The sequence below is a fragment of the Heterocephalus glaber genome, unplaced genomic scaffold, assembly GCF_053883595.1.
Source record: "Heterocephalus glaber isolate CG9 unplaced genomic scaffold, H.glaber_assembly_v1.0 deba00000818, whole genome shotgun sequence".
Taxonomy (NCBI): domain Eukaryota; kingdom Metazoa; phylum Chordata; class Mammalia; order Rodentia; family Bathyergidae; genus Heterocephalus; species Heterocephalus glaber.
This window is the reverse complement of record NW_028258164.1, coordinates 19140807-19167198: the sequence shown is the minus strand read 5'-3', so window position 1 is coordinate 19167198 and position 26392 is coordinate 19140807. Positions and strand designations below refer to the sequence as shown.

General features: G+C 50.9%; 1 protein-coding gene across 1 annotated transcript in view; it reads left to right on the top strand.

Moving 5' to 3' along the window:
* The first annotated feature begins 4098 nt into the window (after positions 1-4098).
* The window catches only part of Ptprn2 (protein tyrosine phosphatase receptor type N2), a 611205-nt gene continuing 588911 nt past the window's right edge, over positions 4099-26392 (top strand). The window contains exon 1 of the mRNA XM_004860321.4: positions 4099-4370. Coding sequence (XP_004860378.3) covers positions 4262-4370 — 109 coding nt within the window. The 5' untranslated portion in view covers positions 4099-4261. The remainder of the gene's footprint in view (positions 4371-26392) is intronic.

Here is a 26392-nt window from a genome sequence, read left to right as displayed (position 1 = left end):
GTGAAACCCTCCTCCTGGGTGTTGGTCTCTTCAAGCAGGTCAGTCTATTGGTTGTCACTTTGATTGCCTTGTGTTGTGGAGACCCGAGGAGTGGGGACAGTGTCAGCCGGGGGCCCTTGTCATCCTAAGAGCAGGTACTTAGAAAGGCCGGCACTCTGGCCACCATGGGTGTGTCAGCCGAGTAAGGGTCTCTCTGTCAGGGACCTGCAGCGTCTCAAGGTCTGTCCCCTCTGACTGGTCAAGGTCTGTACAGCTCCATCCCTGCCTGCGGGGGTCTGGGTGCTGAACAGGGGAGGAGGTATCAGTGCCTGGGCATAGAGGACAGTGCACATGGAGATGGCGGAGATCTGCTGTCTGTGCTGTCTGCCCTGTCCTTCCTTTTAGGGGGATGTTTGTCAACTGTGTGGCAGACTTGTTTCATTTCTACCCTCACCCATTTCCCAATCCTGGATGACTTTGAAGTATATCCTGTATATCACATAAAAACAACCATAATACTAGTATACCCAAATAATTATGTAAATGAGATGTTAATTAGGTTAAAAGGGAAAGGGACCAAGAGATGGAGTGGGGAGGGAGGAGGGGTTTGAAAGGGATGAACAAAGAATTAAGATGTGTTATGTATGTGTACCAACTCTCTACAATAAATGTAATCATAAGTAAAAATTTTTTAAATGAATTATGAAGCAGTCTCAAATTTTATTAGAGGACACTTATGATAAAAACTGCACAATATTTTCATCTCAGATTCTCAGATTGGTTATTACATACCTCCTTCAGTTGGGACCCCAGAAGGGCTTATGCACTGGTATTCTATGTCTCTTTTGGGTCCCTCTGTCTTCCTAGAAATCACTGTCTTGTTTCTTGCACTTCTTGGTCATCCTGCCCTTTGCCATGTACAGAACTTGCTTCTGTGATTGCTTCCCCCTATGGTGACTCCAGCTACTGATGGTGATTGTCTCCGTGTGTTGATTCACCATGGGTTCTGTCCTCTCTTCCAGCAGCTGGAATGTTTGGTAGGTGATTATTGTACAGTCTGTCTGGGAAAAAATGCTGGGTTTCCCCTTTTATTTACAAGTATTTAAAATAATGACCATCTTCCAGAAGCAGTGCCACTCACTACTGCGCTTTGTTACACTGCATGGCTCATCCAGGCCGGGCTGCAGGGGCTACAGGGCCTGGCCCACCAGCTTCCTGCACTGGATCTGGAATGGGCCATCTTCCAAGGACTCCTGGTCTGGAGGCAGCCGTGTGGCTGGAAGGGGTTGTTCTGACAGGGCCACTGGTGGCTGGCTGTGGCCTTTCCAGCACGGTCAGAAGAGGATCTGTAAAGGACTGGAAGTCCTGCAATTGTGATAATTGCCTTTGTTATGTATAACACTGGAGGATGAGTCCAGGGTCATCCCAGGGATGTCAAGGTTCAGCCCTGCCTCGCTGGGTGCAGGCCATATCCCTCAGCAGGCAGAAGCCTGCATTGTCAGCACAGCCTTTCACACACCCACCTCCCCCCCATGATTCCTGAGAACAGCTCATGGTTTGTGCAGTCTTCTGCCCTAGGGGCTGACCCCACAGGGGAGCACATGGCCATGTGGCCGTTTTGCCCCAGCTAGGTACATAGTCAGGTACTTCTTTACTTTTACCATCAATTTGTAGGCACGTTTAAAACTGTTTTTAGTCCTATATTTACATGGTGCCAAGATTAGATTTTCAAAAAGATATATTTAGTGAGTATGTATTTGCTCATTTCCAAAATAGGTAATTCATTTTCTAAGTGTACAGCTTATTCTGTTAAAAAGTAAGCAAATCTGTGGCTTGCTAGCCCTCTTTCTCTGATAAATGGTGGCATACCAGATAACGCTTTACCTTTCTTGTTTTTAGCTTCATGTATCTGGAAACCACTTCAAAAGAGTGGAGACAACCCATTGTCCCATGTGCCTCACCTGGGCTTTCCCTGTGCTGTGCTCTCAAGAGTGATCCACTAATGCTATTGGTCTCCATGATCCAAGCACCTTCCCACAGCCCAACCTATGCGCACATAGGCTTTGAGAGACTTCTAGATACAGACCCTGACAGATCCTCCCCATCTGAAGGCTCAGGAAATAAGAATGTGTTTGAAAGCATTTCTTTGCCTTTAGTTTCTTATGCCATTTTAGCAGAGCCAGGGTTGATCTGCCCAGGGCAGTCAAAGCTGTGTGTGCAGTGTTGGCCACACCCTCTGTCACCTGCTTTTGTTACTGATGACTGATCCTGCCCATTCCTAGTTCTTCACTTTCTCCATTCTTGGGACATTTTCCTTTTAACTCTGTCTTAACAGAGTCCTGAGGTCAGGGCCCTTGGGGGTGAAACAGGACCTCCTTGAGGAAACTACTTTTAATTTAAGCAGCAATCAAAGAAAGGACAAATAATCTCATCCTGGGACCTGTTCAACAATAAACAAGGAACCAGACTCCACAGTCCAAAACAAACAGTCGTCCAGGATGTAGGCACGCCTGTCAAGCTCCTCCAGTCCCCAGCGTCCTCTGTAAATGCCAAGGCACTGAACCGAGTTGCCACAGGTGCCAACCGAATGAGTGATATGGGAGGTGGCTTTCGGCAGTGACCTCTGTACCAGGGACAGAGAACAACTGATAGCACAGTTTGGTCCTGCCTACGCGGAATCACCGTGAGACACAGAGCGCCTCACCTTCTGCCAGCCCGTCTCCATCTTCCCTGTCTAGTGTCACCAAATCTATAAGCTACCTCTCAGGACCTCAGAGGGCTTCCATCTGTCTGCCCAGTCTCCCTGGCGCCTTCCATGACCTCTCACCACCAAGCCCACCTGGTGGTGGGCCCTGTGCGCACACGCTGTGGGCAGCAAGTCTGCAGCTGAATCAACTCATGGACAAATTCTCAAGGAGTCTCATTCATCCCTATGACAGCACTCTTGGGCTGATCTGCAGTCCATGCTCCAGAAAGAAGGCACCGGAGAAACCAAGTCTACTGAGAGGCACTTGGCCAACACTGCAGGGAGAAAATGGAGGCAGAGCTGCAACATTCTGGGTTGGGCACCCGCTCAGGTGCTCTGAGACCTTTGGGTATAGAGGTGAGGCACAGGGCCTGAAGGAGAGACTGACAGGAAGAGGAGCTGCCAAGTGGGGCATGCAGGGGCCTTTAGGATAGTAGGCCCCAAATCAAGTTCTAAGCTCTGGCTGGCTGGGCTGTGAGCTGCCACCCGATGCCCCAGTCCAGGTGACAGGGGACATGGGAGAGATGGAAGAAGGGAGGGCTGGAGAAGGAGGAGCATGTGCAGGGGAGAGCCAGCAGGTGAGGAGGCTGGGGACCCAGAGGGCCACGGGTTGGAGGGAACTGGCACCCTAAGGTGCACACCCATACTCTCGGACACACCCATACTCTCGGACACACCCATTTACACCCCGCCACACCCCTCACTCACAACCACTCATGCACAGCAGAACATATAGATCCTCTTCCCATTCCCCAAACCCCCGCCACACCCCTCACTCACAACCACTCATGCACAGCAGAACATATAGATCCTCTTCCCATTCCCCAAACGCTACTTCCTGAACCCGCCCCGTCCCGGTCTTTTTGAAAGAAGCCCCTCAAGGAGGCTTCACAAGGGCCAGGGGACCTAGGTCTAAGGTGGTTGGGGAGGACTCCGGCAGACCCCAGTCCGGCCTCACAACAGCCCTCCCGGCGCCGGCTACCGGCTGAGGGCCCCTCAAGCACCCTGCGCAGACCCGACAAGAGGTTCCCGCTCCCTGTGCGCTCTGGCCGGGTCCCCTGACCGCACTGCGACCCCACGCTCAGCCACAGCTGCACCCACGTGTGGCCAGCTAGATTCAAACAGAAGTATGAATTCGCCAGCGCCAGGGAGCAGCTTAACCTCGACTCTGGGGCCTAAGAGTCTGCACGGCCGAGAACCCTGACGCACGAGGCCCGGTGGGGTGGCCGGCTGGGAGGAGGAGGGGCGGAGCGGGGTCGAGCTCAAAGCCCTCCCGGGGCGGGCGCGTCTGGGGGCTGGACCGCGCCTGGGCGTTTCGAGGGCGTGTCGAGGGCGGCTCTCCCCGGGCGGCCCACGGTCGGGGGCGTGTCCTCCGCGGCGGGGCGGGCCCGTGGCGCTGTCCGGTGCTGAAGCTCTGCCCGGCGCCGCCGCAGGAGCGCGGAGAGGCGCGGCTGGGGCAGCTGGCGCCGCCTCGCTCGTCCCCCTCGGTCCTCGCTCCCGCGGGGCCATGGACTGAGCGCTGGACCTGTCGCGGGGATGGGGCCGCTCCCACCTCTCCTGCTCCTGCTGCTGCTGCTCCTGCCGCTCGCCCTGCCCGCCGCCCCCGCCCCCGCGCCCCGCAGCCGGCAGCTCCCGGGGCGCTTGGGTGAGTGAGGGGCGCCAGGGTGGAGGGGCAAGGAGGAGAGGGGGTGTGGAGGGGAGGGGTGCCTGTCGGAGGAGGCGACTGGGCGTGGAGGGGGCCCCTCGAGGGGGAAGGGCGCCTGTAGGGAGGGGTCGCGGGGGGGATCGGAGGAGGCGCGGGTGTCGCGGGCTTAGCGCCACCACGCCAGCCTCAGACTTTGGCCCTTTCTCACCGCGACACCGGCAGGCCTTACTCCCCTGCCTCAGTTTCCATCCCCGGGCAGCCCCGGCAGCGCGACCGTGGAGGAAGGGGCCGCGTGGACTCGGGCGCCGTGGGGCCTCCGGTGCCCCGCGACCCCGCTGAGATCGGAGAGCAGGAGCGGAGGACATTTTCCTCCCTGGTGGGGAAGGAAAGGGAGGCGACAGGGAGGAGGGAGGGCGGCACTGCCGTCTTTTCCGACATGGCACCTCCCTCCTGGTCTTGTCTGAGGAGGTTTGCCATAGAGGCAATGTGTGCAGGAGGCGGCGGGGCCAGGACTGCTGCTGGCCGTGGATGGGAACCCTGGGGTTTGGGGACAGTGAGCAGACCTGGGCAGGCTTCAGACGCAGCCTCCAAGCTGGCCAGGCACCCTGCACCTTCCTCCTGCTGCTAGGCCTCTTGGTTTCAGCGTTGCTTCATCCATTCAATCCCCAAAACAAACAAAAACCGAAGGGCAGGAGGCAGCCAGAGGCCTTCCTGGACCCAGCGCCAGCACAGAGCAATCTCAGTCTCTTCTAGGCTCTCTGGCTTCCTGTCACTCCATGCAGTTGGCATCTCGCACAGGCAGAGCATGGGGCTGTGTGTGCTCCAGGACAGTGCACAGGCATGCCCTGATTGGGGGAGCTGGGATCTCACTGCTGCCTCTCCTTCCCTACTTCACCTCAGTCACCCTGGTCAACCCTGCTGTGTCCTGGCACTCAGGAAGGGGCAGCACTCCTTGGGAAGGGCCAGCTCGAGCTGACCTGGACTTGTAGGAGCTGTGTTTGCCCAGCTAGCCAGGTGCCACCCTCCATGCCTGGGGAAGGTGGGGCATCATGGCATGAGCTGCCTGCTGGGCCTCAGTGGCCTCTCTTTCTTTGTGATTGGCAGTTCATAGCGTTTTGCCAAAACCAGAGAAAGGGGAGGGAGCTGAGGGGGAGTGGAGGAAACCCAAAGATGGAAGTGTATGAAGACACCATGCTGTCCTGGACCATCTTGCTGAATGCAGTGATGTTGTCTTGGCAACAGCAAAGTGGAATCCTGCCATGTAAAAGGCGTGCCCTCTGTGGCCACACTGCCTGAGTGTGCAGGTCTCGCTAGTCTGGGAGCAAGTGGGTCAGAGACCACGGGAAAATCCTGGGTGCTGGGGTGCCCTGTTCCCCTCTATCCAGTTTGTAGGGGCTGTGCCTTAGGGATGCAGTCTTTGTGGAACAGCATGAAGGCCCCAAGATTTTCCCAGAGGACGCCAGGGACAGGAACAACACCATCTTCCCCATGTAACCAGAAACATGTCTGGCAGATGCCACCGTCTGTGCCTCTCGGCCTGACCCTGCACCAGCTCCACTCAGGTGCCGCTGCATATGCTCAGGACCTCTCTTCAGGAGACCTGGCAGGAAAAACAGGTGCTGCTGTTCTCTGTCTCTGCCATCTGGATCTTGGTAGTGGTCGCACCAACTGTATTGTTCCAAATAAGAATAAGTTGAAGATGCTCACAGCAACCTCAAACCTGGCCCAGCCATCACTTGTCTCTCAGGTTGAGGCCTACAGAACAGATGGCTGAAGGAGACCCTTGTCTTTGCTTCTTTGTTACATCAGACAGCCTCACAGGTTAGAACTAGGCTGGTTCTACCTGTGCAGGGCTATTCTTGCTTGGATGGTGGGTGAAGGAGCTGAGGACGAGACCCTCGAGCTAAGAGCTGTGCATCTGCATTTATCCTCAGGACTTGGGGCCACCTCCAGGGTGCTGACCCCAGAAACAATGTGGCACACCATGGTGTGCTGCCCATACTGCCTCATTTTCTGTCCTGGGAGGACACTCTTCCTCTTAGCCACTTTAGCTTTCTCCCCTCGCACCTCCCATTTGGGGGGTCTCTGTGGTGAAACAAAGCTCCTTAGTGATATGTAAGGCCAAAGTCAGAGCTGAGTGGAGGGGATACAGCAACATGTTCTCTTCTACTTTTTTCTTTTTTCAGCCCTGTAGATTGAACCCAGAGAGTGCTAAGCTAAATCCTCAGCCCTATTTATTTATTTATTTATTTATTTATTTTAGTTTGAGACATATTCTCGCTAAGTTGCCCAGGCTGGCCTCAAATTTGTAGTCCTCTTCAGCTTCTGGAGTAGCTGGGATTATAGGCGACAGCATCCCTTTTGAATGACTTGATTCAATTCATCAGGACAAGTCTTCTGCGCTAGGTAGTATTGTCCAGGACAGCTTGGTGACTGTACATTTCTGTCTTTGGGTTTCCTTCGTTCCTTCCTTTCCTTGCTGCCTCCCTCTCCATCCTTCTTTGGGATTGCAGGGCCTCCTTTGTCCACGTTCTCAGTATTTTTCCTTAAGTCTGTTTTGAGCATAAGCCACCATTCTGCAGTTCCAAGGAGGTCAGTTTGTGAACCTGCTTGGTAGCTCTCAGACTGAAGATATCTGAAGTACCCTCCCCCTTTTGCTAAAGAAGTGTGCATCTCCTTTGCCAAAGGCCAACCTTTCATCATAGTTTGGTTGGAGAGTCCAGATTCAAACCTCATCAGGTACTGGCTGTGAGGACAGGTGATTGTTCATTTCACTCCTTTGCTTTCTCTCCGTTTGCCCATACATATTCTTCATTCACCCACGAGACCACATGGAGCTAAGAAGCAGAGCTGGCAGCAGCAGGAGTGGCTGCTTTGTGAACTGCATGGCCTGATTGTTTAATTTTAAATCAAAGGATGCTTCCTCTCACCAAAGCACAAACCTGTCTTTGCTTCCTGGGGTCCAGAGTCTTTGACTGTGTTTGGCTCTATGGTAATGAGCTGGAGCCCAGTTGTCTCCGCATCTGTGATCTGTTTCCTGCCCTTCGGTCTGCCTCTCCATCAGCCTTCAGGGCTGGTGTACCTGGGCTGGACCGGGGGTGCCCAGCAGTGGGCTCACTGCAAAATGAGATGCTCCGAGTGGAGGTGTGGGTGCTGTGTCCTGTGTGCAGAGGTGGCTGTTTAGTGTGTCAGCCTCAGAGGCGTCAGCAGGGAATAAAAGGGTGTAAACGGCCTCCTCCCTATGATAGGCTTAGCTGTGCACCCCAGCGTCCCAGCTCTCCTTTCAAAGCCGATCTGTTTTCACACCTGCTTGTCAAGGTCATCATTCGGTGACCCCTAGGGGGAGGGGCAGCTCTGCCTGCACCAGTGGGTCCCCTCCCAGCACACATGCCAGGGTGTCTGTGTGCCAGGAGGTGTGCAGGTGTGGGGGGTCCTGGCCCAGGAAGAGTGCAGCTGTGGCAGCAGAGCTGTGGATGGAAGTCAGGTAGTGTGTGGTTTCCCCAGCCTCAGGTTCTAATTCTGCTGTAATCATTGATTCTTTCATGTGATGTGGCTTCTCCACTCCAGGTTGTTTTGTTCTATTTTTTACATATGGCATTACCTAATTCGTGAATGCAGTTGTGGGTGGAGGTAGAGAAGTGTGAAGGCAGGAGGGCTGCTGAGCTGTGGCCATACAGGGTCTTATTAAGAAGATTCTGAGATGGCAGAAATAGAGATAGGTAGAAAGGACATGAGGAAACACATTTTTTGTCTCCCTCATTACCTTAAAACTATGGGGCAGATGCCCCAGCTCTTCTTGAGGACAGCTAACCCTCAGGAGTGTCAGTACTGCAGGGGTTATTAGCCTTGAATTTCCCTAGCCCACCTCAACCTCTCAAGACCGAGGACTTCAAGGTAAGAGAAACCAATTCACAGGGACTCTCATTTGCCCTCTTTCACAACATCCACTTCAAGATCCTCCTGGAGTAATGCCTAGAAGTCCTCAAACCTGCAGTCACTTTGGATTCCAGGAAAAGCAGAACCTTGGTGACCACCCCGTTGTGAGCTCCCCTCCTCCAAGCTGGAGCAGTTACCCCATGATGGGAACTGAGACCCTGCAGCCCCCAGTAAGGACAATCACGGGGACCAAGTTGGCCCTCAAGTCATAAGGATTCCTCCAGAGCTCTGGGAACCCAAACCGAGAGGAGCCACCAGGCCCTGGCCCACCTCAGCTAATCCTTCAAAGCTATCCTCTGCCTTTGTGAGCAGAGCAAACCCCTCTGGTTACTCCTGTTCCTCTTGCTATCCAGCTCTGCCTCAAAAATCTGCACCTGGCCTCACACTGACATGTCTAAGTAGAGGTCCCTGTCTCCTCTGGGCAACCCTGTCTGTGACAGTTTGGCACTGCTCCTCCTTGGAGGTCATCCTGGGATTTCATATTCCTTTTGCAACTCAACATGACCCAAACTGAAAACAACTCTTGGCTTTGGGTGGCAGGGACTTAAGATCTGCCAGGGTATGTGCAAATATTGCTAGTTTAAGGATCCTTTTATGTGGAGGGGTGAAGAAAAGCCTTAAGAAATGAACAGAAAGGGTTTCTATCCAGATGCATCTCAGAGATGAAGGCCAGTATGCCTCAGCTAGGTCAGAACCTGTCTTATCTTTTCTGACAAGATGTCCCATTTCCCAGAGAAAGCAAACAGCTGAATTCATGGTAGATAACCCCCTGTTCCACAGAAACGCACCTGGCAGCTGTTTCTACTTTAGTCTAAATTGACCTTCATAAGTGTAGACCCAGCTGGACTTATTTTTCCTAGTCTTGGCTGATAGAAGGCCAGAAAACTGGAGAAGCAAAAAAGTCAGTCTACTTTTCTGCTGCTTGGAAACAGTGTGGAAACAGTTTGTTGAAGGAAGGACATTTTTTTCTCTTAATTCGTGCTATCTCTAGCACTGTGCCAAGCCACTCTTTAAATATCTAGGACAGGAAGTAAAAGCAGGCGAGGCTCCCCTCCCAGGACACCTCCTCCTCCACACGTTAAGTACCTTTTGTTTGGTAGTCTGCCTTACCCAGCTGATAAGCAGTGGCTCTTGCTGGACTTTGAGTCTAGAGCCACCTTTGTTTTCCGTGTCTGGTACAGGTGATGGGAGGGAACCGGAGGGGCGGTGACCAGCGGTGGCTCCTGGTGCCACACTCATTGTGGAGGTGGGTAAGGGCATTTCGCTTGTTTTATCTGTTCCCTCCAGTATTGATGGCTGACTCAGAACGCGAAGGACGAGCCCTCTCAGCCTTGTGTTGACCAGTCAGTTCAGGGCAATTCAGGCACACGGCAGGCAAGGGGAGGAACTCACCTTGCAAGACAGATCAAATTTTATTTTAAAATTATACTGAACATCGGCTCTTTTCTTTTGGTGCCCCATTCTCCGTATGGATTCAGGCCCCCTCTACTGTCAGAACACAGAACAAATTACCCCTTTGCAGTGACAGCCCCACAGCTGCCCTTGCCCTTGATGCCCTGGTCCTGAGCCTGAGCTTTCTGTATGTCCTCTTGATGTGCCCTAGGACAGCCCAAACAAGGAGTCTTGGGACCGGGACTCACTCAGCTGGCTTAAGGAAGTGTCCATGGCCTCCAGAGCCTCTTTCTCTCCCCGTGGATAACCCCAGTGGGCCAGGAAGGCTCCTGAGGTCTGGCAGGATGCTTCGTGCTGTGAGTACACAGCCCTCCAAGGCCACAGGAGTTAGTGCTCCCTGCCCCAGCAGGGCTAGGACTGTCTCCTCTTGATCCACGGCTCTTCTCTTAGGAGCTCAGAACCTGCAAGGGGTCGGCTCAGCCTGTTCCAGGAAGATTTTAAAATGCTTGTTGGCACTGGTTGGGTTTTGTTTGGGGGTCAGATTGAAGTATTTAGTCTGTTCTAAGGAACTTTGATGTTGGAAGGGGATGGCTTGTTTTGAACCTTTCAGCCTTCTGTGCAAGCAGAGATGTGAATGTCTCACAGGATTTTCTGTGTGTTCAACTGTTCCAAACACTTGAGGAGTGTCTTTCAGACTTAAAGAGCTGGCAGTACGAACCCTAGAGAAGTCCTCATCCCAGACTTATAATAAAAAGCCCACTTCAGAACAAGGATGAGCAAGGGATAACTTCCATGAGGTAAATCTGAGAGCAGGTTCCTGCGAGCCTGACTCTTGGAGGCATGCAGGCCTGTGTGGGCCCCTTCAGTGACACACCCTTCTCTGAAGTAGCTGTGGAGGGGAGGATGGATGGTCCCAGCCTGTGGCATGGGCGTTCATTGTCCTGCCCAGCTCTGAAAGCCCATTCTGGTTGCTGACCTGGTTTCTAGGGGAAAGGACTTTGCTCGGATGGCACAGTCGGGTCTGGTTTTCACAGCAGACCCATTCAGCTATGGATGGATGGAGCTGCTAAGACGTTGGCAGGAGGGTGCTGATGCTTATCCCTTTGGAGAGGCATCAAGCAGCATCACCTGAGGTGGGACTGCAGGCAGCTCAGCGACCCGCACATTCTCCGAGACAGCTGGTGTCCCGTGCAGCTATTGGCGGGCAGGGGATGTGGCCTGGGAGGAGGACTGTGAGGTGCAGCCAGTGGCCTTCCTGCTCAAGTCCTCAGCACACACCTACTTCCACTGGAAGCCCTTGAAGCATTCTGCCTGGAAACAGGCTGAGCCTGAGAGTCTGCTCAAGTGTAGCTTCCGGCTCCCATGGAAGAGCACAGAGGCCTCCTGCATCCTGAAACTGGTGACTTTGCTGCCCTGCATCCTCTCCTCCACTGCATCCTCTCCTCTCTGCATCCTCTCTTCCCTGTTTCCTCTCCTCCCTACATTCTCTTCTCCCAGGATCCTCTCCTCTCTGCATTGTCTCCTTCCAGCATCCTCTTCTTGAATTCTCTCCTCCCCTGCATCCTCTCCTCCCAGCATCCTCTGCTCTTGTGTCCTTGTACCGGCTTCATTATCTTTCAGTACCCTGACACTTGCTTTGCCATCGTGTCTGGCCCTTGGTTCCATGACATAGTCAACATGAAATCAGGGAACTAAGGTGACAATAACTGGGGATTTTCAGAGTGGAGTCCTCCAGAGAGAAACTGCAGGTAATCTGACATGGTGGGTATTGTGTGCATGGGCTAAGAGCCCAAATGAAAGGACAGAAGGTGACATGTGCTGTTGACTTGCTGAGAAGTTGCCTTATCTTCCCAGTCTCATATTTGTAGCTTGTACTAATATTTAGAAGCACAGAGAAATGGAAGAATGTCAACTGTAATCTCTGAATTTATACAATAAGGAAAATAGCTTGTTCTTCATTTTTTGAGAGGATTACCTGAGATGGATGGGAGAACTCTTGATAACTGCAGTTTTCAGCAAGTTCTAACTGCTACTCCTGGAAGCCCCAAGTTTCTCCAGTTCGTGCTGGAGCTTGATGGCCAGATGAGATAGAATATTGTTATTATTGAAAATAATGTCACTTTGGAGAGTCGAAGTTTCAGATGAATTGACTATTGACATTTTTGCAAAAGTATTATTATCAATAGTAGTGGCAATTTTATTTTTGAATACACATATTTTGAAAATAGTCACATCCAACTCAAATGCAGGCATGATTATGTTGTTATAATAAGTAATGATGACAACACTTTTTGAAATTTATTTGGCATCATCCTCTCAAAGAGCTTAAAGAAATGTGACTTAAATGATAATAAGTTTCTTACAAGTTTGATTTGAAAGTGTCATAAAAATGGAAAGTACATACTCTTTCAGACATACTACTTTCTTTTAAATATTTTATTATGTGAAATTTGAGTAATGCAAAATTCAGAGCACTTTAAAAATATATTTTATATGTCTGGGTTGCGGTGTTTTTCAGTGTTATGCACAGTGTTTGAGGATAGCTCACAGAAACCCCCTAGGTGGGGAGGCGCAGGGCTGCTCAGCCTGGCAGCTCTGGGTGCAGCTTGGCACTCTGAAGCCAGATGGGGAGCCTGAGCCAGCTTTCTACTCTGGGATGCAAGTAGGGGTGGCAGTGTTGTCCTGCTGTGGGCTGGAGGCTGGGAGGTGGCCCAGGTAGGGCAGGGTCTGCTGGGGGCTCCATCCATGCGGGGCTGGATCCCAGATCAGCCCTCTGCTCCTGCTGCTTCCCCAGCAGCTCCTTCGCAGTGGCTCCTTCCCATGGGAGGCTCAAGGGCCTGCACAGCTGGCTACCCACATCTTTTTCCTTAATCTTTTTCACACCTGTTGCCCTGAAATGTGCTAAAAAACAAAACAAACACAAAAAACCCCAAACTCTGCTTGGTAGCAGAGTTGAATCGAAAGAAAAAAACTGATACTGGAAATCAAACTGTGCAGAGACCTCCATTTGCATACAGCTGTGGACAGTTGGTCCCTTCTGCATGGCCTCACATGGCCACTATTGTCCAGCCCAGAACACCTAGGAAATGCCCTTTCCCCTGGGCATAAGAGCTCCTATTTGCTCCTTGTTTGAGGCTGAAACAAGTTCTTCAAGAGAGGAAAATATTGTAGGCTAATGCGGGGCAGTTGCTGAAGACCCAGGGTCTCATCCTGGAGGTGATCACTGCTTTTGGACAAACAGTGGTTCTCAGCTGGGGACGTTGTGTAACTAGGGCAAGACTGTGGGCAGCCAGGGACACCTCTCAGCACCCAGCAATGCACAGCTCAGCCCCTCGGAGAAATGTTCTGCTCAGAAAGCCAGAGAAACTGAGAGCAAGTGACCCAGAAGCAGATAGAGCCTTGGGAGGAAGGTGCTGGTCACCCACCCAGTCCTCACCTGTGGGAGGGCAGGAAACTGGCTTAGGGCTGGGATAGAGCTTGCCTAGCATGTGTGGGGCCCTGAGTTTGATCCTCAGTACTGAATTAAAAACCCAAACAAACAAATGCACAGAGAAAGAGAGAGAGACAGACAGACAGACAGGGAGGACTTAAATTGTAGCAGAACAAACTTTTATTTGAAAACTTATGAAATTATTTTTATTTTTTATTAGTATATGTTTGCCATACATAATGATCACATTCATGATGGGGAATTTGTGCTTGTACATAGCACATTTTAGGCTGGGCATGGTGGGTGGTACTTCCAGGACTTGGGAGACTGAGGCAGGAGGATCTTCATTGGGTTTGAGGCTACCCTGAGCTACGTAGTGAGTTCAAGACCAGCCTGATCTATATAATGAGACCCTGTCTCATAAAAAACAACAACAACAACAACAACAAGAAAAAACACCCCAAAAACAAGAAAACAAATTTTTCCCCATTCCCCCCCCCTCACTTCAAATCTTCCCCTCTCCATTTACAAAAGCTTTGTTTCCGGGGCTGGGGATGTAGCTCAGTGGCACTGTGCCTGCCTTGCAAGTACAAGGACCTGAGTTCAATCCCTGATACCAAAACAAAAACAAAAAAACCCAAAAGCTTTGTTTCCATTTTTTCCTTCCATACTCTTTTTTAAATACCTTCTGCCTTCCCCCTCCCCCTCCCTTGCTCCCCTTCCCATTTGAACAAGCTCTTCCTAATTCCCAATATCTATCCTCCTTTTATTTTTTGCTTAAATTCTTTTATTGGTACATTTCAGGTATACAATACATTTACATTTCTCATTGGGTGCTTGTACCTGTACATGATGTATCTTGGCTCTTATTTTTTCCCCATTACCTGTGCGCCCTTCACCCCTAAACCCTTCCCTATTTACATAGACTTCGTTTCCATTTTTTTTCTTTTCTTATAATTTTTCCTTTCCATTCTTTTCTTTCCCCTGCCCCTCCCACCACTCCTACCCCTTTGGACCTTTCTATCCTCCTTTTTGCTCCGTATTTACCCTTTCGGTTTCTCATACAAGAGAAACTGCGATATTTGTGTGTCTGATTTATGTCACTTAGAATTATAGTCTCCAGTGGATCCATTTAGCTAAAAGTGTCTCAAATTTATCCTTCTTTATGGCAGAGTAGTACTTCATTGTATATAAATACCACATTTTCTTTTTCTATTCATCCGGTGATGGGCAAATAGGCAGTTTCCAAGATTTAGCTATTATAAATTGAGCTGTAGCAGAACCAACTTTGAAAGAAAGAATAAAACCTTGTCATCATTCCGTTCTGGCCAGAATCACCACCACAACTGGATACCTCCCCTGACCTCAGGAAGGAGGCTAGGGCGCCTGTGGCCAGAGGGGCCCTAGAGGCTTCTCTTCTCTCTGCCTCTCACCTGAGAGCACGTTTGTCTGTGCATTCAGATACACACTCACAAGTAATGTGTGTGCTCTACTGAACTCGTGTTTATTATAAAGCAAACTCAGTAATGATTTAAAATAACGAGAGATTAAATATTCATTATTTAATTTTGTTTTTGTTTTTGTTTTTGAGACAGAGTCTCACTGTGTAGTTCAGATTGGCCTCAAACTTGTGACGATCCTCCTGCTTCAGCCTCCATGTCCCGCTCATGATTAAAATATTTTGTTGAAGGTACAGTCACTTCCATGCTCACTAAAATTGGTATTAGTAACACTTCAGATACTTCGTGTCACCTATTGAGTTTTTGGTGCTGGGGACCGCAGTCCCATCAAATGCATAGCTTTCAAATGTCTGCCATCTTCACTGCCCAAACTTTGGTGTCCCCGCCTCCCTGTACTTAGCACAGTGCTGGTTACGATGGTGACACGTGTAGTCCACATCTAGGAACCGTGCAGGGTGACACCTTTCTTGTGGGTCTCAATTCCCCTGCGAATGGGTCTGGAGAGCAGCCCCAGGAGGTGTATGTTTGTACCAGAGCAGCAGCTTCTTTGGGTGCCCTGTTGGTTTGGGTGCTCCCTCACCCTTGGTCTCTCCGTAGGCCTTGGTAAGCTGTGGCAGATGCCAGCTCAAACCCAGGCAAGCCATTGACTCTTCACCACCACAGCCCATGGCCATAGCGCCTTAACCCATGTGTCAAGCATGCCTCATGTTTAGGCTGGCAGTCGGGTGTGGTCTGCTCTCTTAATTTTGCTGAATAAATGAGTTCTTCAGTTACAGGGTTTTGGCTCTGGGGAAGTCCTCAGTAGAGTTTTGTTAACTTACGAGTGACTTCTACATGGAGAGATGCAGATGGAGGTGTGTGGAGTGACTGGCGGGGATCTAGAGGCCTCGTCAGTCGCTGTGTCTCTGGGTCTGTCCTGGTCAGGCTCCAAGGAGAGAATCTGTGAGACTTGTGGAGCCCTTGTTCCAGTCAGGAGTTGGGGCTAGCCCTGCTGGCTCCTATAGGGTTGGAGTCGAGCCCCTTATGTGTGCAGATGCTTTATTATTTTTTAAAATGGTACCATAGCCAGGTGTGGTGGTATATGCCCATAATCTTAGCTATGTGGAAGGCTGAGGCAGAAAGATCACAAATTCAAGACCAGTCTGGGAAAATTAGCAAGAACTCTCTCCAAACGACAACAGAAAAATAAACTAAAGGGATTGGGATGTAGATCAGTGCTCCCTAGGTTCATTCCCCACTACCAAAAAAAAAAAAAAAATGGTACTGTGGAATGACCATTTTCACAAATAGTCTTAAATTGAAAAATCACTTGACTGTATCTCGAAAGTACTCTGGCCTCATCAGCAGCTAGCGCTGGTTTCCAGGAGACAATATTCTCTCTGCGGCACACAGACCTCAAGTTGGTCAGTATGGTACAAAACACTAATGGGCTCCCAAGCAATGTCAATCCTGAGATAAGGCATTGTTCCCTGCACAGTCAGTAATTCTTCAAACTCTTTCTGACAGCAAAACAGGAGAAAGAAACCCCTTTCTGCAGTGAGCGCCAGAACCCTGGCCTAAAGATGTGCATCATGCTCACACTCACATCCCTTTTAAATCCGATTCTTCTAAAAATTGCAATGAGCTATCCACCCTCCTTCAGCTCAGAGCACATCAGGAGTGGTGTTTACTCACTCAGTCCAGATATAGTGTAAACCATTCAGAAGAGAAAACTCATGGGTTCAGCTTCCTGCTGGCAGCATCAGTGGGCAGCTTGCTCTGCATCACGCTCTCATCTTCATTTAGAAATTGCCTTTCCTCTATCAGCTTAGTCACTTTCTACTGAAGAACAAAACATAAGCCAGGCATGGTGGCACATGCCTATAATCCCAGCACTCAGGATGCTGAGGCAGGAGGATTGCTGAGATTTGGAGGCCAGCCTGGGCTAAGTTCAAGGCCAGCCTGGATATCATAGTGAGACCCTGTCTCAAAATGAACAAACAAAACCAAACAAAAGAACAAAATGTAAAGCAATTTCAATGTCCAAGATTCAAAAAGAGCTCTGAGTGCAACAGTGGTGCACTGAGGTTTAACAAATGCTCCCATGGACAGGAGAGAATCTCTCTACACAGTGTTAGAAATCACCAGGATCAGAGTGAAGAGCTGGAGGTGAGGGGACAGGGGTTACCCATCCCTGGAGGCATTGCCAGTCTTGGGAAGGTTGGAGGGGAGGGGTCCCTGGTGTGCCTGAGGCCTGAGCGAGGGAGGGCCACAGCACACACAGGGTGGTCCTCCAGGGGTCAGAGGACTATGTTTGTGGCTCTGTCCTGGGGGACGAGGAAATCTGTAGAGCAGGCAGAGCAGAAGCAGATCTCTGGAGGAAGGGAGCATTACTGGGCCTGCAGGTTACAGACACCAGCATCGGCCAGACTGTGCTGAAGGAAATGCAGATGTTTTCCTCTGTCAGATTCCTCTGCTCTCACAGAGAACCAAGGGTCCATTTTCCATGAACAAGACAATTAGCCAACTGGAAGCATGTTTTCCCCCCAGCTATGTGCTAAGAACTATGCAGAGCATCTGGAAGTGAACCCAACAGGACAGGGCTCCTATCCCCTGGCTCTTCCTATTGCCCCCTCCCAGTATCTTCCCTGTCACTTTCCAGAAGCCTCCGTGCTACCTTCCAGAAACTTCTTTGCTACCTTCCAGAAGCTTTCCTGCCTCCCAATACGCTCACCAGCGCCTCTCTCTTTCCGGAGCATTCCCAGCACTTGTTCTTTGGTTGAATTTTGTTTGGCTAATTGAGGTAATGCTAGTGTGAGACCTAAGTGACTCCATTCTAAAATTTGGTGGCATAAATTTCACTTCTATGTATTTTGACCACCTGCATGTGATAGTGTTCAGCCGTCCCCTAGCAACAGCTATTCAGTAGTTAGCAACCGTTTGCAGCTTGGGTGCGCAAGGCACAATCAATCAGGTTTAATTGCCAATCTAGAACCTTGCTGTAACCACTATAAAAACCCCTGCTGAGTCGGAGTCGGGGCTCTCAATCTTGACCCGCTGCGGCGGTGATGGTTGGGAGTCCCTGCTCGAGCTTGAGTAAACGACCCTCGTGTGTTTACATCAGAATCGGCTCCTTGGTGGTCTTTGGGGACCTCGAAATCTGGGCACAACACTAGAGGATTTTCCATGCTACACGCACTGCTTGGTCTGGGCAGCTCTTACTCCTTCAGTGAGAAGACTTTGGTGAGTAGATATGCCACTTTAACTTCATGGATATTTATTTTGTTTCCTAATAACGGCTGGCAAATGGACACTAGCTTCTAAGGGACCGACCAGAAACAGATCCTTTTCATCAGGTTGCAAACAAAGGGACCCAAAGAAAGAAACACAGAGACAAAATCAAAATAGTCCAAGCCTTGCTCCTGAGGTGGAGGGTCAGGTCCAGTGTGAATGTTACCTTCACTGGTCCCCTAAAAGGGACCACATGCAGAGTGCTAACAGCACAAGCTTATTCAGTGGCCAGAGAAAGGGAGCCCAGTTCGAAGGTCGAAGTTTGGACCTGCTGGGGTGGGAAGGTCAGATACAGGGTAGAGGAACTGAGGGGAGGGACGGGCCAGGCCCAGAAGGCTCAAGTGGAGGTGACTGGAGGCTGGACCCCGCCCCTCCTGCTCCTTTGGGAGCTGTGGCTCCTAAGTATGGGAATTCGACTGGGGAAAGTGGGAGGCTGTCCAGTGGTCCCTCTGGGGCCTGACTGAGAGCCAGTGGATTTCCTAGCATACTACAAGGGTCTTGTCCTCAGAGATGAGCAACATGAGGTGGGGTAAATCCTGGGGGTCCAGAGTAGGTGACAAAACCAGGCCGTGTGGGTGCTGGTGGCCTTGTGATCTGGATGATCATTGAGGAAAACTGCAAAGGAAGCTTACTGGGGCAGGGAAAAGTGACTTGGCAGGAAAGGCCAGCTGGACCACGTGTGCACTGTGGGCAACTGAGATACTGGTCTGCCCTGCATGCCATGGTGGGGTCAGTGTTGCATCCTACCCCTGGAGGTGAGGGGTCTCCCAGTCTGCAGCACTTGACCCTCTCCTGAGGTACTTCTGGGTCAGAGACCTCTCTGCATCCATCCCCGTGGCACCATTTCCCATATGTGGGTCCTGGTCTGGAGGCCTGACCCGGAGACCTGGGGGCATAGCTGGCGGCCTTGTGCCGCGCCCGAGGGGTGGGGAAGACGCCAGACTGCTAAGAGAGGCAGGCTGCACCTACCTACTTGAAGGAACCATCCTTTTGAACTGGACACTTCCTGTCTTTGGAATCTGCTGTCTGCCCATGGACTTAGAGATCATCCTGAAAAGAGAAAGTACCACTGGGTTCAGAACAGATTCCTTCTGGGGACGGTTGTGCGCTAATGGCTACAGGAGCTGGAGAAGATGGGCTGTTTTCTCTTCGATACAGTGGTGATGTGGAGTAGCGAGTATTGAGAAAGTGTGGGACGTGGTTAGCATAGCTCATGACATGCTACGGAGAGGCAGTGCTGTCATGGAGGATGGTTGGCACCTTTATTGTCTCAGCAGCAGCAGGAGTGTCCCCCTCCTGACCACAGAAGTCTAGTGAAGCTGTGGTGTTTCCTTGGCTTCTGTTGTCCGAGCTGCCCTTGTGTGTGGTATCCCTGTGGTCCCCCGGCTCATCCTGACCCTGCTGTTACATTTCTTTCAGGGACTGGTCCCAGGCCCAACCCTCCTCACACATTCCTGTGACTTTCCGTGATTCATCTAGGCAGCTCCTCATGCTGCTGGGAGAAGACAAGAGGCTGTTGTGGTCTGGCCTTGGCCCTGGCCCTCAGCTCTGTGAGGCTCGAGCTTGCTGGAGGGTCAGTGATGGAACAGGTCTGGGGGCTCAGTGCACAGTCCCTCTGTCATCCTGGTTCACAGCCCGAAGGTCCCCAGTCTTCTTGGACCCTCTCAGGTCTCTGACATCCGCTGTCCTCACTGCCTCCGACCTTCACATGAGGCCCTGTCTCCCTGGGCGTGCGTCCCTGCAAGGGCTTCCTTCCTCTTATGTTTCCAGTCAGTTAATTAACTTGGGTGCCCGCTGAGTACTTGCATGCACACTTAGCACGTGGCAGGAACTCTCACACTCGTGTTAATGAGCTGAGTTGGAGGCCTGGACTGAGCCTGCCTCAGCCTTGACTTTTTGCATGGCAATAATGAAAAGCCTTCCTAAAAATAACCACAGCCTGCACAACATTTAACAGAGCCTGTGTGGATGGTGGAAAGTGCAATTGAAAGCAGCCTCATCAGTCCTCTTTGTCACAGCAAGAAGACAGGTCATGAGCATAGTGAGGATTTTCTGGCCCCAGAGACCTTGGGACAACCTATAGCCATCGGGAGGCGCAGCACCAGGCCCTGTGGAGCCCACAGAACCACACCTTCCTCTGACTTTCTGGTCAGGCCACAGTGTTGGTGTTTGTTAAGAAGGAGGTGTGTGTGATAACAGCCACTTACCCAAACACGGAGCTGAAGAGAGGAGCAGTGGCTGCACCTCCCCACTGGAACAAAATGTGAAGGAAATGAAACATACTCTTCTCCTTGGAGACCTGTAAAGGAAGAAGTTCAGAAAGGAATCCAATTTCACAAGCTAGGGCTTCCTGACTTGTAAAGGTCCTAATGTTAAGTTGTTCTGAGGTTGGTGACCAAGGCTGCTTGTGGCCAGGGTGACTGGCCAGGGTCCATGGTCACCACAGCCTTCTCTCTGACTTCTTCTGGTTGTTTGGGAGCTAAAGCTTGGCCAGGATAGCCTTTCCATGCCAGTGGACAGGACAGTAATTGTATTAATCTTCAATGTTATAAAAATTATTTATAATTTCAGAGCAAGATTTTTAAAAGTAAGGAAAATAGCCAAGACACAGGAAAATAGAGCTGCCCTAAACATTTAGTGGAAGGTGTTGGGGTTAATTAACAACTGTGTTTAAAGTCAGGCAGTCTGAGGAGCGCTGCCAAGCACTCTGTGCCTCAGTTTCCTCATCTGTGCACTGGGTGGTACCAGCACCTGCCCTGGGGATTGCTGGGGGCCAAACGAAGTTGTTCCTGTTTTTCACGTGGAAAAAGTAAATCAAGGTCATGAGGTTAAAGAGATGATCCTGGCCCCAATGTCCACTGCGTCTTTGCTCTGAGACTCTGTTTCTGATGGGTTTCCTGAGTGCTTTGTTGGTGGGGTCTGTGGATCCCAGACTAGAATTTTTATTTTTTTTTTGGTACCGGGAATTGAACTCCGGTCCTTGCGCTTGTGCAGCAGGTGGTGAAACCACTGAGCCAAATCCCTGGTCCTGGAATTTTTGTTTTGTTTTGTTTTTTGGTGTTTTGAGGTAGGGTCTCCCTTTGTAGTTCAGGCTGGCCCTGAACTCACTATGTAGCCCAGGCTGGCCTTGAACTCGAAGTGATCCTCCTGCCTCAGCCTCCTGAGTGCTGGGATTACAGGCATGTGCCACCACGCCCGGCACCAGACTGGAAGTTTTAGTTCCAAGTCCAGGGTTCTCACCGTTGACACGGGCTCTCTTTGGATTTGGAAGGAAGCTCCTGTTTGGGGACATGGCTGTCCTTGGGCTCTGCTGGGGTAGTGCCCAGTGCCTATGGTTGAGGTGATAGCTGTATCCCAAAGATGTCTCTGTCTCGTCCCCCAGGATGGGTCCTATTAATTTGCAAAGTCTCTCTTAGTGAGGTTGTATTTGAAAGGTGGTCATTTACTGCCATTCTGACGATGTGTGTTCATGTAGCTACAAATATTGTGTAGACTGCAGGTCCAAAAGTAACCCTGGCTGCAAAAACAGTTGAGTCCTGTCATTCAGTTCTGGATGCAGCCTGGACAGCTCATAATTTCATGAAGAGATTCTTGGCACTCTCTGTCCTGTCCTTGCCTCTCTTCCTACAACACAATTTTTCAAATGGCAACAGCCTCTCTGGCCGTGTGTGCCTGGCGGACACATGTCATAATTTGTGCAAAGGTGTTATATTGGGCAGGGCCTCAGTAGAGTTCTCCCTGTGGTTTCGCGAGCCCAAATCCCACTTAAAGCAAGTTTGCATGGAGGAGGACCTGAGCTCTGCTTGTCCCTTCTCATCATGCTTGGATGTACATGTTTTTCTCTGACTCCCAGCCAGTCCTTTCTCCTCCTTTATTTTCCTGGAAGACTGGGGCTGTGGAGCCTTTTCTGGGACTGTGGGAAGATCTGCAGCTTGCTGGACCAAGCTGGTCACTCTCTGGCACTGCCGGCACCAGCATCTCTCCCTTGAGTACATGTAAACACGTGGGGGTACTGCACACGTGCAAAGATGGTTGCTTGCACACGTGTGTTTGGTGCTGTGTTTGTGTCAGGATGTCTGGTTGAATGTATCATCAGTGGAGCAGCTGAACGCTATGTGATTAGCTCCATGGAGAGAGGTATTTGCTGTAATCAGGTTGAATTTTCAAGGTCCGACAGCCCGGCTGATTTTTCAGCTTGCTCCAGCTGGTGTTGGCACTGCTTCCTCCAAACCTCAGGTTGTGAAACATCATGGCCAATTTGCAAACTGCTGGTGAACAAGGCCTGCGCTTTGGGGTGCTCTGGTCCCTCATGGCCGCACTCCACCTGCATTTCCTTTGGACGCTTCCTGCCCTGAACTCTAAGCAGGAGACACTGGTGACTGACAATTCACACTGGATGTGAATGGCAGTGACTCTGTCTTTCCCAAGAAGCCGTCTCCACACCAGCCAGGTTCTTACAGGAGCCTGCAGTCCTTCACTGGAGACAACAGGTTTGTAGGTGGGTTTCAGGTGCATCCTTTGTCCTCAGGCCATGCTGGGCCAGATGACTTCCTGCCCTCAGGGGGAGCAGGGCTCTGGGTGGACCAGAGATGGCCATGGTGCAGCTGGGAGGCTTGCACTGCCCTTTCCCACAGGTGACCCAGTCTCAGATGCTGTAGATCCCTGCAGATGCCGGCTGGGTGGGGACACCTGGTCTCTGAAGGACCTGTCCCCAGTGCATCTTGCTGACTCTCTCTGTCCACACGTGAGGTTTGGAGTGGGCCCTGCTCGTTTTGTCTCATGCTCCAGTAGTGGTGTTGTGCCCAGATTTCGAGGTCCCCAAAGACCACCAAGGAGCCGATTCCGATGCAAACACACGAGGGTTGTTTATTCAAGCTTGAGCAGGGACTCCCAACCGTCACCGCCGCAGCGGGTCAAGATTGAGAGCCCCGACTCCAAATCAGCAGGAGTTTTTAGAGTGGGTACAGCAAGGTTCTAGATTGGCAATTAAACCTGATTGGTTGTGCCTTGCGCACCCAAGCTGCAAACGGTTACACCTGGGACATTGGGGTAGCTGTTGCCAGGGGACGGCTGAACACTATCCCAAGCAGGTGGGCAAAGTACATCTTGTGGTTTTAGGTCTCACAGTGGTGCTCAATCTCTTGTTACCTCTGAGAGCCTCCGGCTCCAGGATCACCGTGAAATGAGGTATGTGGGGCTGTATGAATTATTAAGCCCAGGGCTGTGAGGGGAACTGTCCTCTCACGCTGCCGACACACGCTTCTCAGCCTCCCAGCAGCATTGTAGGCCTCGTGTGAGGACTGGTGCTGCTGCTTTTAAGGCTAATGGACTATTAATAATGGGCAGCTTTAACATAACTGTTTATCTGTGGAGACGGAGCGGGTGTCTTAGTGCAGACAGGTCTGGTGTGTTGCTGCGTTGATCTGCAATATGCTTGCTGCTGTCATCGCCATTGATTGTAGGGTTGCTTCCCCATGTGGAGGGAAGAGGGGAGAACGGAGCCATGTGGCACCATCCCTGTCATGGTCCAGAGGTGGCCCCCCCAGATCACACATGCATTCCTGGCCCCAAGGCAATGGCATTAGGAGGTTGCTGTGGGAGATGAGGAGCCCTATGATGGGATAGTGCCCTACATGGCTTACTGTGGACTGCAGAGAGCTGCCCGTCTCTCCCTCCACTAGGACACAGTAAGCAGTCACTGCCTCCCCAGACACCAATCCTGCCGGCACCTTGGTCTGACTGGCAGCCTCTGGAACCATGGGAAATAAATACCTGCTGTTTACAGACACCCAGGCTTTGGATTCTGAGCTAAGACACCCCCATTCCACCCCATCTCCACCCAGGAAACTTCCCTTGTCCATTCTCCTTAGAGAATGCATGCCCACCACCTCAGGGTTGCCCTTCAGCCAGTGCCAGGAGGACCTGCAGCCCCACATCTGATGGTTCATGGCTTCTTCACCTGGAGCTCAGTGTCCTAGCTGAGCATGAACAGCTGGTTGGAGTGTGGGCCTAGGAAGCTGGCTGATCCTGGGGTCTGTCATGGGCCACTGCCCTTGAGAAGTGTCCTACTTGCCTGGAAGCTGAGTTACCAAGTGCTGGCTATTAAGGGCAGAATAGACCGATGTTTATCATTTTTAACCAGGCCCAAGGAGGCTGGAGCTGCTGGCTAAGCCACACTCAGAGCAAGGTCTGAATCAGGACCAGCTTGGACTGGGGTGCAGCTCAGTGGTGAGTGCTTACTTGGTGTTCACAAGGCCCCAGGTTTGAACCATGATGATACACACACACACACACACACACACACACACGGGGGGGGGCCTTCAGATTGCTTTGAAAGAGTAAATTTCACCAAAGTCTGGTTCATGGAAGACAAACAGATCCTTTGTTTAAAAGTTTCTTGTATTCAGTGAGTAACTGTGCAGTACTGGGGTCCCTAGCCCAGGAGAACTGTGTGGCATCCAGAGCTGAGGTTGGGGGCCCAGGCAGGTACTCATCACTGGGAACTGAGGCACTGGATTCTGTGGCACTGGGGCTAAGCAGGCCCCTGCTGCCAGAGGTCCTCTGTGGTCCCTGGGCAGCTGAGCATGTCTTTGCCAATGCCAGGCCTGTGCACTGGAGCCCCATGGAGCTGACACTGTGGACTGAGGAAATATGAGAGATTTGTGTTTACCTCCAGCCAACTCCTCACCTATGGATTCCATGTCCTGGTCATGGCTACCAACCAACTCCAAGTCTGCTCTGCATTTTGTTTCCCCTCGGCATGGGTCAACAGAGGCATTGACCAACCTACAGACCTGACTGTGAGTGAGACCAGTATCTGGGGAGAGAAGGTAAGCCCAGAAGGTCGGCAGCTCCAGAAAGAAACAACCTACTGGACCAGTGGCACTAGCCCCAAGTGAAGCCCCTGGCTATTGTAGACTGCAAAAACAGGTTGGATTTTACTACAAAAGTGATTCCTTCCACTTGGCAGGCTGGAATTAGAGAAGAAATTCAGGGTCACACCCACCATATGAGAGAGTTTAATCAGGAGCCATTGTGGGAAGGGGTTAATTGTTTAAGACCTAGTTACAGAACAACTCCACTTCATGATTTCCAATGTTACACTAACACAGAGATTGGGTGAGAGACAGCCACAAGAGACAGCTGCAGAGAGGGTGTGGGCTAGATATAGAGCCCCTGAGGATTTTAAACACAGGCTGGGAAGGACATGGGGTCCAGCTCTTTGTGGTGTGAAGCCAGGTCCAGAGAGTGTGACTTTCAGAGGCAGCTGAGTCTGAAAGTGCTAACCTTAAATCCAGGAGTCTGCTTGATCCTCCAGCCCACTGTCTACATCCTGCACAGAGGTCAGTGATCTGATTGCTTTCCTGTCCACCAGCATGAGGAAAGGATAGGCTTCAGCCTACACAGTTGCCACAGTCTGGGGCAAATGGGCAGAGGGTCCTCTGGAGTGTGTGTGTGTGGGACCTCACAAAACCACAGTCCGTAAAGCTAGGCAGAGAAAATGGACTTGTTGGATTCCAAGACTGTAGATCTTGGAAAGAAACAACTCATTCAAAAAATAGAGGAAGCACAAGGTCCTGAGTTTGATCCCTGGTACAAAAAAAAAAAAAAAAGAGAGAAATTTATTTTTGGACTCTATGGCAGAAAGTGTTACAAATTTGAAAAATATCTTGAAATATTAATCAGAATTGTTAGCGTTAGGAAACTTAGAATCATTGGAATGTTCTGATTTCAAGGAATTATGAGTATCACTTAACCCGATCTCCTGATCTGCTTAATCTTCCTGAATTCCTGAGATTCACTGACTTGATCAAGTTTACAAGGGTGGTGAAGTTTGGTAAATCAAACCAAGTGCCTTTGATTCCCAAGCTCAGGCCCTTTGCACATCAGTAGGTATGTCCTTTCTGTCTGGAGTTTTGCTGATATAGGTCTATGAGCCTTCTTGGTAGGGATGAACCTTGGGAATTCGGTTAAGTAAAGAAGGCCAAGGACCTCCGAAACAGCACGTGGCCAGAAGGCACCAAGTGCTCTAATGTGAATTTGAACAGCTGCCCCTCAAGATGCATGCTTCCATTCTCTTCTGCAGCAAGCCAGACACTTTCTGCTATAACTTCGGGCTAACTTCTGTGTGATTGCTTTCTGCCCTGTGTCCCTCGGCACATGTTAGGTTTCTTCATGGGAAAATGCAAGAGATGATGCCTGTGTGGTGAGATTGTCTGAGGACTGGATTTGTCATCCTGAGAGCAGCCCCTTTCTAGAACCCACAGGTGTGACCAGGCTCCTCGCTGTGCTGAGTGACATGAAACTTCTCTGGCCACAGTGGCACTATTCACAGTAGCCAGGCATGGAAACAACCCATGTGTCCACCAGTGGTTGCATGTTTGACCACAGTGTGGCTCATCCATATGACAGGGCAGCAATCAGCCATAAGAAGGAAGGAGATTCTGACACAGCTACACTGCAGACCAGTTTGGAGGACATCATACTGGAGGAAAGACACCAGTCACAGAAGGACAGACATTGTAGGGTTCCAC